Source organism: Larus michahellis, chromosome 2, assembly GCF_964199755.1.
Source record: "Larus michahellis chromosome 2, bLarMic1.1, whole genome shotgun sequence".
NCBI lineage: Eukaryota > Metazoa > Chordata > Aves > Charadriiformes > Laridae > Larus > Larus michahellis.
This window is the reverse complement of record NC_133897.1, coordinates 21,518,697-21,535,102: the sequence shown is the minus strand read 5'-3', so window position 1 is coordinate 21,535,102 and position 16,406 is coordinate 21,518,697. Positions and strand designations below refer to the sequence as shown.

At 38.0% G+C, this 16,406-nt stretch overlaps 1 protein-coding gene across 2 annotated transcripts in view; it reads right to left on the bottom strand.

The window, feature by feature from the left end:
* The window catches only part of NEBL (nebulette), a 274,675-nt gene that overhangs the window by 135,606 nt on the left and 122,663 nt on the right, over positions 1–16,406 (bottom strand). For both annotated transcript variants that reach the window (XM_074574501.1, XM_074574502.1), the window contains exon 4: positions 9,181–9,288. In XM_074574501.1, the coding sequence (XP_074430602.1) occupies positions 9,181–9,288 (108 nt within the window). The remainder of the gene's footprint in view (positions 1–9,180; positions 9,289–16,406) is intronic.

The window sequence follows — 16,406 nt, the reverse complement described above, 5'->3', positions numbered from 1 at the left end:
ATAATTGTCTTTATTACTGCTTGGAATTTTTCATTCCATAAACTACAGTACGAAGAGGCCTGTGCAATGAAGTCAATACTGCAGCAAAATGTGAAAATAGCATAACCATAACTGTCAATTTATTACTCACATTTACATAGCTGTTTTAGCCTCCAATTAGGATATTCAGAGTTTTAAATCAGTACATATTGACCTAGAGGTTTACTTCTGTATCTGTAACACATGCATCTGTTGACAAGATATGGTAATTACTGTGGATTAACAATGAAGTCCAAGAAATGTTATGTCACATATTCGAAGTTTCTTAAACTACTGATGCGTTTCATATAAGCCTTGCCTTGCGATATGGATGTTATATCACAAACAGAAGATGAAACAAGTAAGACAGAAATTTCTATCTCTTTATTTTGTATCTCCTAACTAGATACTTCTATTTTATCATTATTTTAACCAGAAAAAGCCCAAGAGGTACTTTTCTAGACTGGATTGAACATTTTGATCATCAAGAAATAGAGCATTCTTTACTGAATTAAAGTGCATCTTGTGTAAAGCAATTAACCCAAATACAGGTTTACCAAATCCACATTCAACTTAAAATTTACCAGTGCCAGTGACATAAATGAATACAATGCCTTTGACTTTGGAGTTGAATGACACTGTTCTAACATATCACAAATACATTTTTTAATTATTCCTCTCAGCTCAGCTTTGCTGCTGTTTTCTAAAGAGAAGCACGACAGGACATCTCTATCAAAATATTTACGATATCATTTGATTCAATTCAAGTTCAAGTCTACAGTTTTGCAACCAGTTTACAATTAGCATTCATTTCTCATGCATGAGATGACCCACTTACACAGTGCAGGAAATCCATACCTATGGGGATTTTTCTGGACGGCTTGTTTTACTTCCACCACACAACTCATTTTATTTTGTCGATATAGTGAGCAAGGTTACAGTCTTCCCGTCAAATTTATTTAGCTGAATCAGAATCAGAAAGACTATACTATTCCCTGTGGAACTTCACTGAAAACTTTTTGAAACTCTGAGATGTATTTTAACACCATAAAGCCTCTATAACTTCTGTAATGAACTGATTTCATATGAACGCAATGATATAGAAAAAAATAAGCAATAGTCACAACATTTTCTTCTAGAAAAAAATAAACCACAATAATATATATCGTATTACATATATATATATATATATATCATATCGTATTTGCTAAAAAAGGAGAGAAAACAGTTTTTTGTCTAACCAAACCTATAGAATGAAGCCAGATGGAATAAGACCATTTAAAGAGGCAGCTATGTAGGCGTCACGTCTGCTTGCTTTGACTACCAGAGATCCACTTAACTTAAAATATTTCCCTCTACGTATCTGAGGACAGTTTCAGCTTCACATTTGTGAGGGTTCTTTTGAGGTCACTTATCCATCCTCCCTGTGGGGCTGCTGAAAGGGAACCTTCCCCAAGCAGAAATTATCTCAAGGTTACATGCCATGCAAGCCCAAATAGACTTGTGTCTGACAGACAAGCACTTCCATTTTATACAATTTGCTGATGTGGTGTTTCTCTCACACATTAGTAACTTACCAGAACTTCAGTACAGATTTGGGGTCAGTGTTTCAAGGGATTTACCCAAATGCCTATCTGAATTTATACATCTAATGCTATTACGGGCAGTATGGGATATAACAGGTTAAACAACTCACTAACACCCATTATAAATCCCTGCTTCTAACGCTTACAGTTTTTCCAAATGCAGTTGCCTCTCTTGGGCAGGGGTTTGTTTTCCAGCTTCTCAACGGTAAAATTCTTTCTGGTGAAGAGTCATGCATCTTTCCACCTGTGTCACAAAAGAAGTAGTCTTACGACAATGTCACTGATACACTCTAATGCTTTTCCTGCTCTGGACCAGGAAGCTGATCTTTAGTAGGTGAAGAACGTCATCATGTTAGGGATACCTGTTTTACTGCACCCACGGAATATGAGCTAGTGTGACTGAGTTATACATTGCTGCAAATTGAAAGTCCCCCTGCTCAGTAGATCTTTTGCAGTAAAGTCAACTAAATTATTCAATTCCACCTATACTGACAGATTCATACATAACAATTGTAATAGGTATCTGACAGTCCAAAAAGTATCCTTCAGCTTGGCATTTTGGGGTCTAAAAATACTGTTGCTTCCCACATGTTGGGAGTTATTGTCACGTATGTCACAAGGATTAAGAAAGGGAGACCAACAAAGACAATCTGAAAAATTTATGGGGACAGAAAAAGAAGTCAGCACCACCTCTGATGAATCACAAACACACTGCTCTGGATTCTCACTCATCTTTTCCTCCCCAACAAACAGTTGTAAAATTCCCTCGCAAAGGTTGTGCCTCCCTCTGTCTCTAATGGAAGGCCGACATAGAAGATGATGGTTTACTCTAGGTGCCACTTACTGGATTAGCATGAATACTTTAATCTCTGTGCTCTGGTTCTTCATGTAAATAAGGACTGTACAAAAGGGGATGCCAATACCTCCCCATTTCTTAGACAACTCTGAAAACAATTTCATTCAATACAGTTAAAGAAGTGAGAAAGAAGCTTTGAGGGAAACTCCAAAAAGAAGTTACAGGTTGTTTTTACAATATTTTATGGTGTGTGGAATATCATACAGTACAGTAAATAAACAGTAAATTAAAGCAAATATTAAAAGATGAACGCTAGGTGACTATTGTTCTAGCTAGGGATCAAAGGAGGAAGAAGTGGACAAAGCAGCATGCCAATAAATAACGTAAGACTTTTTACTGAAAGTGTAGGTAAAGAATTCATGCACATAGGGGCTAATTTAACCCTGTCTTTTTCTAACTTTGCATAATACTTTGATGATGATCATTAAAGAAAGATTTTCTTTTAAGTAGAATACACATTGAGGTTTCAAATGCATTCTCAAAGGTTTCGAGTTGCTCACTCAGCACAAGTTCTATCTAAAATATTAGTTAAATTTCCTTAGACTCGCCAATTTTTAACCATGTCTTCAGTCATTTTACAAATTTCTGAAAGCTATAAAGAATATGAAAACTATAAAAAAAATCTGCAAAAAATATTCAAAGTCATTGAAAATTAACATGATTCTTCTGCTAAGTCATTTTTGAAGCAATTACTAGGACTCTGCACTTAAAGGCAGAATTATTTCTGCTTACTCAAAATGGGAACTCAAAAAACTTCAACACAGAAATATCAGAAAGCCAAATGACCTGGGGCTTCTCAGAATTTCCACTGGTATGTATCTATACAAAGCAAGATTAGAAGATAAATCCAGAAAAGGGAGAAGGTTGGACATGACTCTATGCATGTATGTTCACTGTACAGGAGCACAGTAGGGACTGCACCTTCTTGCAGACATACACTTGTATTAGCAACTGGAATAACATATTCAACCTCCCAGCTTCCAGCCAGAAAAAAACGCTGTTGGACATAACTGGTAGATGCTTAATCACATGAGTTACATGCGGCATATTTGAAATGCAGCTGTGTGGAACTAAGCCTCCAGTACACCAAATAATGAATAGCTCTTGGAGTTGCAGTTCATGCTAAATGCTCAGAGTAACCAGCAATCGGTACCATGGTGCACCGAGCCTTCCATGCCTGCTATGGGCAAGCAGCACATCATACACTGGTCAGCAAGTGCTATTCTGTCTATGTTAGTAGACACGGTTGACGTATATGATTAAATGCATATTTTCCAAATGAAACAAAAAAAAAAAAATCACATTTAGGAATATAAAGACAGCCAGAAAAAGTGCGAATCACTTCAGAAGCAATGAAAATCCCAGTGTTGCTCAGAACAATATAAGCTCGTTTTGTATGCAATTTAACATGCTTACGCAGTCTTTTCGTTGATGTGCCATGGTTGGTTTTGTGAAATGTAGACATTGATGCTGCTGTCAATTTTTCTTGTTCCCTTTCATGCTATTCTTCTCCTTCACTTGAATTCAATGGAGGGAAAAACCCCTTGGAGACGAGTACCTGCAGGCTTTACGCTGTGAATCCTACAAGTGGAGCTCTGGGCCTCGCTGTTAACGTCTCCTGCCAATTTTCTCTACAATCTGTTTTGGCAGTTTAAGAGACCATTTTATGTTTGAGCAAGTAAACAGGTTGAACAACTGTGCCAATAGCTTCCAAACACAGAGCCATGGCTCAATGTCTGCTGGGGACAGTTTCTAATTTCAGATGTGCACAAGTACAGTAGCAATGTCATTTGTTTCCTCCTTTGGTTGCTACATGAAGATATATATCACATCTGAGGTAGTACCCAATTTCCTTATCATTTGTGTCTTTCTCCAGAAAACAAGTGTTAAGCCAATTCAAATTATGAGGGAAATCCTGCTTCCCCTGAAGCTGTGTAAATTTAACTGGAGATAGAAGGTGGCCCTTCATAATTAAAAAAAAAAAAAAAAAACAAGCATAGACTATATTTCATTAAAGACAATGAATACGTAACCTTTCTCATTCAACTCAACATACACTGCTTTTGAGAATGTTACAAGGTTTTCATTTATAAGAAAATTCTGTTATATGTAGTCAAAAATTGTATCTAAAGAAAGTGTAATTTTACATAATAATTCAATGAATATTTAAAACACTTTTTCACACAAATAAGGAAAGATTTGTTAATTTACTTCTTGGAATCAAGACTTTTTAAAAAAAAAAAAAAAAACAAAAAACAAACACCAGTTGGCATTATTTGTGGCTTTCCCAAAATCCGCTGGATTTCATGTTCTCTCTCTGCATCCTATAAAGTCTTCACTAACTTCAGTGAGGATTTCAACTCCCGGTATATGGGGGAGACACCCCCCATCCCTCCGGGATGATTCAGTGACCTTCTCTTTACTAACTCTACTGTTCTTCCTAACTCAAGGTCTCCACCAAAACAGGATACCTTGGAAACGTGCTGTGTAAACCAAATTTAATCTGTTTTCCTATTTTCCCTTTTTACCTTAAGGTATAGTTTTCATTTCATATACAATCCAAACCTCCTGGAAAATGAGCCACATGCATATAAATGAAGTGCACAACTCCATTTTGCCTGCTCTCAAAGGGGAAGAAGGGCACAGATGCGCACTGCTTCTTGCTCCCACATGACTTCAGTTCATAACAGCATGAATGTGGAAGTGAGAAATGCTTACACCAGCTCTCAATGTAATGAGGGCAACCACTGTGAAAGCTTCCATGCACCCTTCCAGTCGTACAACCGAGCCAGCAACCTCTACTATCCAAGCACTGTTCTTTATCTTAATGAAAGCTTCTCACTCCATCAATTTGTATGGACACCTGTTTTGCTTTATAGTTTGCAGACATTTACCAGGAACAGATTTAAGAAAGAACAACTTATTTCACATAGGATAAAACATGCTTCAAGCCATATATCTAGACATAAAAGTGCAGTGGCAGTAAGCTGCAGCTCGTTGCTGCAAACTGCTGAAAGTGTTCCATTTCCCCAAAGGAAATATTATTAGATTGAGTTCTCACTTCTTCATTTAGCCATGTGTCATGATAGATCAATAAAAAGACTTTCACCATCTTCTATAATTATTCTGTTCCTTTTGCCACCTTAACTTTTTCCTTGTAAAATCAGTTTACATTTAACTTATCTGCAAAATCACCTATAAAAATATATGGGTTTTTTTGTTGTTTTGAGAATATTTGCATTCATATTGAATATCCTCTCAAGGTTCAAGATGGACAAAATCCACTGCAAGGTCTTTTAACAAAATTAACATGTTTCTCTGTCTGAACAGCATAAATTTTGTGTGTATTAACTACACATTCAATGCCAAGAAACAGTGACATCTGCAGAACAAGTGATGGAAATTTTATATTTGGAATAACTGGAAAAAATACTAATAAACATTTATAATACTTATAAACTATGTTTTTTATAACACTTGTAAACATTTTCACACATATTAACACGTAAAACTTATTTTAATTTTAAAATGCCTCCTCAGACATGCAAAGGGTGCTAAAAGTCCTGCAAGCTCATCGGTAAAAAAAGCCGCTTAGTTTATGCAGCCTTCACTACATCAATCTAGACTAGCATGCTCCTACGTGTGGGTTACGCCTTCCAAGCTATCTCAGTGCTAAGAAGCTATAACAGTTGTAGTTTGGGGCAGCTGAACCTAAATGTCCTGGAGAGACTTCCTTCTAATGAGCATGTTGTACACCTGCAGAATTGGCCTTTTAATGCTAAAAAAAATGCGAGACACTGGGGTAAACGTCATTCTTTTCTAAGAAACTCCATTCTGGTCCTGATAGGTCCATCGGGCCACAAAATAAACTGCACGAGTCTGGCCTAAGTCTTCAGAGGCAGGATTGCTGGTGGCAAAATAGCAACCAAAATCCAACTCCTTCCATCAATCCACTCTCCTCCCACTCCCCCCGATGTTTTTTTTCCTCACAAGGGTTATATTGACAGCATAAGAGATTCTTTAAAAAGTCAGAGCGCTGTTCTAATATTAATGTATGCTGCAAAACTTCAAACCAGGACAAAATGACAATATTTTACAAAGACTTCTGCTAAATAACATCTGCTATAAGTACGTTTGTTGCTTACCTTCATCAAGAATAGCTACACACTTAATTGTGCTCACTTACCCCTTCCATGAAGTTGTTACAGTTTTGTTTCAAACAGGCTCTTTGAGAGGTTTCTAATACTTCAAGGTGAAATCAAAACAAAACTGAAAATTAAATATATATATTAGTATTCTTCCATTTCGCTATATATTACAAGTAAAATTATTTTAGAATTATTGAAGTTCTTACCTTTCAATGTCTTGAAACCTTAATTAGATCCTTAGTCCATGATGTATACTGTTTATCTGATAAATACAGAGACTACTCTATGTGGAATGCATTTCTATAATACAGGAGTTTTCTAATTAGATTCAAATTGTGGCCTATGCAGAATTATTTTCCTAAGATATAATGCTATAAATCAAATTATTATTTTAGTGTAAGTGTAAATGAAATCCAAATTTTTTTATCATGCACATTTTAAAATTCCATTTTACCCTTCAATAATAATTATTTCTAATAGAGTCCATGACTTGGACTCTCTGTCAGCTACATAAATCAGGAAAAGAAAACAACTCTGCATTGTTAGGGCTGAATGGAACAACTCTGCATTGTTAAGACTGGATGGAACAAATCTATATTGTTGAGACTGGGTGGTTAGGAATGAAGAGACAGGAGTGGTACATCCAACTACCAAGAAAAAAAAAATGGAAAAAAAATAGAAAAGAAAACCACTTTTCACATTTAAAAATATATTTCAGGGTCTGAAAAGTCAGGTAGATACCTTTGGTTCAGGAGCCAGATGGTATCATAAATTGTGCAACAAGGTCTTCTGCTAGAAGAGAAACCCCCTTGCCCCATTCAAAAATAGAGGTGGGAAGAAAACTTCCCATTTCACAAAACTACTTGTTTGTTTTTATTTCCCCCCTTTCCCACAACAGAAAACCCAATATGCTTTGAACAAGAGAGAGAGAAAGAGTATGCAAGTGAACTGTGTCATACTACTCTATATTCTGATGTTGAGGGTACTGGGCTTGGGAGATCTAATTAAATTTCTCGGCATGCCACTGCCCAAAACTGAGTACCGTAGGCCTGCTGTAGGGTACTCCTCTCGACTTCTCCTAACAGAGCAGGCCCATGCAAAGGATTAAGTATTCATCAGAGCATTGCTCGTTTCATCTCCTTGATGCGTTCCAGAACTACCCCACACAAAAGAATCACTCTTGCTCGAGGAAGCTATGTAGGTCATGAGAGGACCTAATTTAAGTTCCTGGTCTGAATAAAAAATACAGCTGATTAAAACCAGGGACTCACTGAAGTTTCCCAGATCCCAAATGGAGGCCTTAATAGCCATGCTTTTTGCCACTCTGAAGAATACATCTTTCTCTCTCACAAATCAGGCATTTCAGTTAGCCCCAGCATTAACGTAAGATATGAGCTTTTGTTCTCATCTTATCTACCCACACGAGCAATTGCACGGTTCTTAAATTAACTGTCCTCCTCATTGGCCAAGGGTCCAGGAAATGAGCCCAAATTTTTCACCTCAAAGACCAGCCCTAGACATCAAAATCTTAACTAGTGAATGCTTCAGCAAGAATGGTACGTCTCCATTGCTGTGGTAAACTAGTATTTTTCAGTGACTCTTTTTTCAATAACATCCCAACCTGAAAAAAGCTTTTTCTTTCAAGTAAATGAAGTTCACCGTTTTCTTCTGATCGTACTTACACTGGGGGCCTCCGATGCTGTGCTGTTATTTTATTACTACAAGGAATGATTAAAAAAAAAAAAAAAATCACAAAATAATCTATGAAGACAAGTTCTCACAGCAGAAGGACAATCAGGAGGGAAGTGAGGTCAAGCTAATGGTGTTGATTCTGTATCATTTCTAGCTCCCTCTAGTTCTTCTCTATTTCACACATATTATAACTTGCATAACATACATATCGTAACTTTTACATATCACCCAATACTCCATCATGCAGTGAGTTAAGCAGGCTACAAGGGAATAAAATATAAATAAATAACTTCCCTAGTGAAAACATAAGTCAGGAAAAGTCCCATTTTTAAAAATCCCACTCCTGAAAGAGTTCTCCATTCAAACTCTAAGCTAATGAAACACATGGGTTTGTTATTTGCCATTCCTTTCTCGTCTTGCAGAACATTGTCTCACATATATTTTCCTTTAAAAGACGGTATCAAAATTTTATCTGCTTCTAGAAAACTCCATCTTGCCAGTTATGCTAATTTTGACAGCCCCTGCTAAAAAAAAGACAAAACTTTATAGCTTATAAAATTTTTATAGTTTACATGTAAATAAAAAGTTACAAAAGTAATCTTACTTGCTGGCATATCTATTAAAAAAGCAAAAAGTGTTAAATCATTTTAGTATAAAAAGTACTTTGAGCACACTTGCTGAAAGCTGGAGAGGTGAACACACATTGCCAATGTGCTGTACAAGTCCGTGGTACACACACTTCAAAGTCTGACATACACAAATCGGTCACCAAAACCAGATTCTTCACTCTCACAGACTTCATCAGAAACACCAACAAACACGCCTTTTCTTAGACACACTATTTCTCCATCTACAACCACTTTAGGTGGCAGTCACATACATTACTGATTTGTTCCTGAGTCCTTTTCAGTCTTTGTAACTCGGGCGTATCGGTCACAATACTGAACCCTCTTCCTTTGCTTTCTTCAAAGTCTCTTTTGTATTTTACCTACAGAATAGAAAATACAGAAGAACAGGGTTGTTTTCATTTTCCACAACTTGCCTCTAGCAATGTAGCAATTCTTTTTTTACCGTAAATAAAGCATTTGTGAAAGGTTTTCAGCCCTTAAAGGGGAAGCCTTCCTTCATCCACAAACACAGATAGGCAGCAACTGGGCAAAATTCCCCAGGACCCCAGTAACTGCCTCCTCTGGGGATGCTGTGGACTCACTTCCACATGTACTGCCACTGTGGAGAGAAGATCACTCACTCTCCATGGTCATTTCATTCTCATAGTGGTAACCACAGAACTACGGACACCAGCACACCATCAAGCACTTATTTTCACACAAAAAAATAGCTATATCTGGAGTCTTCAAATACACATCTTCACATTCCAGCTTCACTTCATGATGAGTCTACCATTCTCCTCCCCAGTTGAAACATAAATTACAGGTTAAAAAAGTGCTGCATGAAAAGAGTATTTAGAAGATAGCAAAGTCAAACATTCATAAGTTAGGGAATGGCTGCCTATACAAGCTTAATTTGTCCCTCTTGCACATATGCATTAGGATATTGTCTTTAATCAGGTCCTCATATATTACCCTTTGACAGGCCCCCTGCTTTATTCTATACACAGCAGAGATGGTTCCATATGTGGTTGTATCCTTTTTCGGACCAGACTATTCAAATCCTACCATCAAGGTAGGGATATTATTTTCCTCAGGAGGGGTTTTTATAGCTCTCATCACAGTCATTAATCAATTTTCATAGTGCACCCTGGAAAGTAGGAATGGTATTATTCGTACTTCTAGGGCAACCTGCAAACTGAGGTGAAAAAAAGCTTAATTTCCAAAAATGTAGAGGGGTCTCAGGCTGTTCACTGTCAGATTCCTAACACTTGAATATGTTCAAATTATGGACTTCGGTTACTTATGCAAATACTCAGTACTTCTGCAAACCAGTCATTGGGAATCTCAATTTCAACATAAAGAAACACGATGAAATCTGCAAAAATCTTAAGTCACTGCTGAACAAGAGACAGAACTCTGTGGCAAAGACAGAGGTGGGACCCATGTCTCCACGGATGGATTCAGCTACCTTACCCATAACAACTTCCTTTTACTTCCTACGTCCCCTGCTTTATTCACTACACACATCCAGATTTTGCAACACATGGGAGAGCAGTAGTACAAAAAGCAGTATTCTCCTTCACACAACTGATATCCAGAAAACATCCAGCTTATGTACCAAACTTTTAGTTCAAGGCTCGCTTAGGCTTATTTCATCAGCAAGCACTTGATGTTATCATGGTGATACACAAGAAAAAAACCACCCTAGATCACAAAAGGAAACTTTCACAAGGCTATCGAATACAGTTTGTCCTGCCCATCCTAATCCTCAATGTGCATGTTCATGCCCTTTGCATTTTCTTTAAATGAAGCTTTAGTGTGTATATAGTTATCATTGTATACAGGTCATGCGCATAGGTCCATCTTACAAATCCTTGAGACACTGTAGTATTAAATGACCACAGCAACAATCGTTTTTCCTGTGTTCCACCTGTAGAGCTGGCTGAAATTCACACACAAATGACTCTAGATTTCACACAAGTATATTCTTTTCATGCCACCCTCACACTAAGGAAACAGTGCTTCCTCTCAGGCTTTTGAGGAAAGCATGGACTGGTGGCCCATGCCCTTCTATTCATCTCCCCCGGGTTCAAGCCTTTTCTTTCCATTTGACCACCGTTATCAGGAATAACCCCATCTCCCTCTGAGCTTCTAAACTAGTCTACTCCACTTCTCCATGGTTTTTTGCTAAGTCACTTTACCCAAGGCACTTCAAATACCTTTCTCAAATATGCTTTTTCCGTTGCCTATTACCTGCCTTTACTTCTACCAAATGGCTCTACATCTTCCCATTGACTCACAGAGGCTTCCTTGATCATACTGGCTGGGCATAATATTCTGGGACTGTCTGGTGCTAAGAAAGAGGTCTTACGAGTATATGTGAACATATGTGAACATACAAAACTTCACCAAATTTGGACAGACTTCCATGGCCAAGGACACATGCCTAACACAAAAGCCTTTCTTCCATCTCAGAAAGCTTCAACTCCTCAGCCCTAAATACTAAGACAACAGAGCTGTTCAAAAAAAAAAAAAAAAAAAAAGCGTCAAGAATTTCAACTAAGAGAATAAAAGTTTGTCCTACTCTCAGCCTTGGAAACAGCTGAGTATTTTGCATAAAAATTCCAAATTTGGCCTGAGGCAGACAGCTGACATGGAAACGTTCGGCCTTACTGCTTAAAGTTTACCAGAATTATGAGCAAGTGAACACATCTTATAATGGGAAATGGGCTCAGCCCTGCCTATAAGAAATATTACCTATTGTTAGAATGAGCATTTCCTGTTATTAGTTCCAAATGTACCAGCCATTAACTTCAAATGACCTTTATTCATCTTACAAAAGAACAGAAGAAGAAGAGAGGGAGGAAACTAGATAGTTTTAACTTCACATTATTTTAATCCTTCAGTCAGATAAAAAGGGCTCCTACTCTCTATAAATAAATCACTTCAGAGGAGTAAGGTTAACTATATCCTTTAGAGTAACTACTCTGAAATTATAAATAAATAAATTATATAAAATATTAGCAGACTTAATATATGCATTATTGGATTTTGCTATCTAACTTCAAAACGTAGCTTTAAGTTATAAAAATCACAAATAAATGTAATGTTTCATGAAGGCCACAGCTCAGTGAAATGTGTCCCACTAAAACCACTAGTTATTATAAGTGCAAAAGAACAAAACCCCGTAGTTTCCAGGAAATGTCAAATAATAAAGATACCATCAGTCATTCAGAATTTGGATCCAAAAAAATCCTATTCACTATCAAGAATGCATCTGAATGAAGATGGGAGAAAACAACTGCTGACTGCCCTCCAATTTTAAATAATTTTAAAAGTCAAGCTTTTCTTACCCAGAAAAATTTTTCTTACTCCAAAATCAGGGACTAAAATGTAATTTAATGGCTTTAAACCAATTTACAACAGAAGAGAATATTCTGTATAGGAGCTGTGAATATCACTACACTGAATGACTTAACTGCATACCGGCTGTGGCTGGGATGGAGTTAACTTTCCTCATAGCAGCCGAGAGCGCGCTATGCTTTGTATTTATAGCTACAACAGTGTCTTGGGCCATTGTTAAGCAGTGCTTGCACAGCATCAAGGATATCTTGCCAACCCCACCCAAAGGCCAGTAGACTCGGGGTGGGTGAGAGGATACAGCCAGGACAGCTGAGCCAAACTGACCAAAGGGATATTCCATATCATAAAACACCACACTCGGCAACAAAAGCTGAGGAGGCATTTGTCTTCTGAAGCAACCACTAAATGTACTGAGGCCCTACTTCCCAGTAAGTGGCTGGACATCGCCTGCTGATGGGAAGCAGAGAATAACTCTTCTTTTTTTTTGGCTTTGCTTCCGTGCATGGCCTTTGCTTTTTTTCCACTAAACTTGACCTACGAGGTTTTTTTCATCATATTTTCTCTGTCCTGCTGAGGAGAGGGAGTGGCTTGGTGGGCACCTGGCAGCCAGCCAAGGTCAACCCACGCCAAACTGGAACCCTTGAAATTTAGTTTTGAAATGGAAACTTCTGTAACCCCTAATGACTGAATCATAAATGAGGCAATTTCCTACAAAGATGCTTTTTAGCAACTCATCACCAAAATCCCAGCCAGTGGTTCATAATGCCTCCCTCTTGGCTCCAAAATTCAGTGCAGTCTCACAAATGCAGAGCACCCTCAGCACTGAGTGCCCTGAAAAATTGATCCTTTGAGAAACAACGTGTGGCATAAACATTAGAAATAAAACAGTAATAAATCACCATAAATGAAAAAGTTTTAAGTGAAAATACTTCTCGAGAAGTAATTCTGCACAGACCCACAGTGAAAGGATTAAGTGATCCAACAGATATTTAACAAATCAAACTTCTCAGATTCATGACATCAGCAAGATATCTTTGAGAGGCTCAAAGACAGGATTGTGTAAGACCATTCACCATTCACTAGGTCAGCATGAAGCAGACAAGGAGAGAGCGTCCATCTTACTCCGTATATATAATCTTATGCTGGAGAAAATGCTTCTCGTTTTTTTTGCAGGTATACTTGGTACTTGGCAGCAAAGCCACCTATTAGCAAAACATGATTAATTTTTCCTGAGAAAAATACGCTGAAAATATAAATGGAGCCTAAAAGACTGATTATTCTCTTGGTTTTTTGGCACCTACCCTTAGTCCAGACTCATTTGCAGTAACAGAAGCATGTATCAGTTGAATAAACATTGGAATCCAAAAAACACCAAACAAAAAGAAATCAGAGCAAGAATTCAACATGGCGGATCCTCATGCCATTATCATCACTGGAGAGCTGTGAATAATGCCACCCTGAGAAACACTCTTCTTTCCGTCTCTACCGCAAAAAGTTACTCAGCCACTAAAAAGTGAATATTAAATCCCCAAAAGCTAAGGCAATATCAAAGCTGGTTTCATGTACAGTCCCTTCTCCGCTTCCCTGTACAGACCAGGTAAATATGCCAACAATCTGCTTCCAAAATATACTCTTTCCTTACTCTCAGACACTGCACGGCCCCACAGACTGTGGCATCATCATGCAGCAAGGAAGGAGTAAGCAGGGTAGAACGAGAGGACAGGACCCCTCACACCATGTTTGCCCCGAGAGGGATGTTCACAGACCTACAGTCTTTACCACACCCTGAATATTTATGAATTTGTTTCAGTATGTTGTTTCTGAGGTTTGCCCAGGGCCATCTGCTCCTTCTGTGCCCGGCACACACAACTCTTTCCCAAAGGTCACCATCTGCTAATACACTGGTTTTCACAGACTGGCAAGAAATCATCTCCCACAGTACAGGTCCTTCAGGTGCATCTTGGCAAAGATGCTTTTGTTTGGATCTGCTTCTTCCATAGAGTCTGTTGATTTTGCCTTGATTTATCTTGCTTCTTACAAACTTAATGGCAAGACGGAGAAAAAATTTACTCTGTAAATTTTTTTATGAACATGACTAAAAAAATGTTTACAGGCAAATCAAACGTAAAGAACAATTCCAAACTAAACACAATAAGACTTCCTCTTAGTTGACTAATCCCTCTTATGAAGGATTCCTACGTTATCCTACCTGACAAAGCTAAGTTTCAGTCTTCACGGCACAGCCTGTCTTCTAACACTGCCCATAGCTTTAAACCCCATTCGTCTCCTGCTCATACTAGAGGTACGTTTAAGTGCCATCTAAGACCCAACAACAGTTGGTACCCAGTCTGCCCCTGCATTGCTTCTCCCGATGGCAGTAAGACATAGTCCTCTCACTGTCACTCAATTAAGTTATTGTCCACAGTAAATCTGAAGAGTCATCTGGAACACAGGAGTTGGGAACGGTCCCCAGGGCAGACTAAACTGTCCTCAAGGTTTTTATATGAACCAGAAGCTATAGGTTGGGCATTCATTAGGGAAGTCAAGGAGCTATGAACTCCTAAAAGGTCACTGATGAATGAGTGTTGATGGAACAAGGACTACAAGTTTAAAGATTTCACCCCCTTAGTTTTACTGTTCTCAGTCAGCTAAAGGAATCTGCATTAAAAGCAAAAAAAAAAAAAAAAAAAAAAAACACCTGTAGGGAGCAAAATAAAACAAAACAAAAATTCCCCAACACTGCATTTTGTAATTTTTTCAAAACAGTCTTTAGAATGCACACAGTCATATTTTAGAAATTTTTCCTTTTAATACAGTAAAAAAGCCATTTTCACAACTCAGGGCTCTGAAGCATTTGTGATAGTTGAAACTTCTGAGAGTAGAAAGCTTCTCATTTAAAGGTGTTTCAAATCTGAAAAGGCCAGCACTCCAACACTACAAAAAACATTTGCAAACATACTGGGTTAAAATGTTCAAGTGCCATAACTAACACTAAATATACTGTCTTTCTACACACACCATTCAAACATTGGGCAAGTCTGTCTGTGCTACCCTGTAGAGTATGTCTGAGCAAGTCTCCGACCATCTGCAAATCTCTGCACTGCAGTTCCCTGAGGACCTTCACAGTTTTGCCAGGAAACTACTTCTAACAAACAAAAATCTTGGAATCCACGTCAGAAGAGTTAAAATGTTGGATGGGTGCAAATCAAAATGCATAAATAGTAACTCTGGAGATAATGTCTCTATAATGTGGTCTCTTTATACTGAGGATGGTGAGAGTGATTCACAGAAAAATCACAGGCAAAAGCGTTCCAGACCCCGGGACGTGCAGGGACAGGAAATTGGAGGCAGTGAGAGATCAACAGCTTCAGAATAAGAAAAAGATGGAGTCCTCCGTTTGGATGTAACACAACAGCATGTGAACAGTAGCTGGGATCCAAGTAAAATTACGAATAGAGGGCAATCCAACAGGCTTACGTCCAAACAAGTCACCGAGGCTCCACTCCATCACAAGTTACTGCTACTGAAACTACCTAGGTGCTTCTGCTCAATAAATTAGTTTTATACCACTAAATATGCTGCTCAAGTGCCTTGCACCTTGTTTTGCTATTGGGCAAAGCAGAGGTCAGTCATACCCTTTTCTATCAAAATATAGCACTAATGTTCTCCAAAGTCCACACAGACAGAGAAGGCTACATAAAGAACGAGCCAGTGGCAGATCAAGTTGGTTTGCCCCCACTTCCACCAGCAATTATCATCCATTTAATTTGTGAAAGAAACTTTACATCAACATTTTAGAAGCAGTAAACAAATTCCGTGCAGAACTGCAGCCAAAGAGAAATGTAGTTGCAACCTCATCTCATTTCAGAGAAGTAAGTCAGATCTTCTGTCTACTACCTATCACTTGGTATATTCTGTATCTCCAAGGAACAGAAGTCTGAGGACATGAAGGATTTCTTACTCTGCCACAATAGAAATAGATTTGCCTTTACCATATCTCATCTCCAGGCAGAAAATTAAAGACTGATATATATAGATCTAATCTAAATGCAACCTGATAAATTACCACAAATTTTAATAATATCCTCAAAAATGAAACTAGTTAACAGCAAACTCCTCCAAAGAGAAGGAT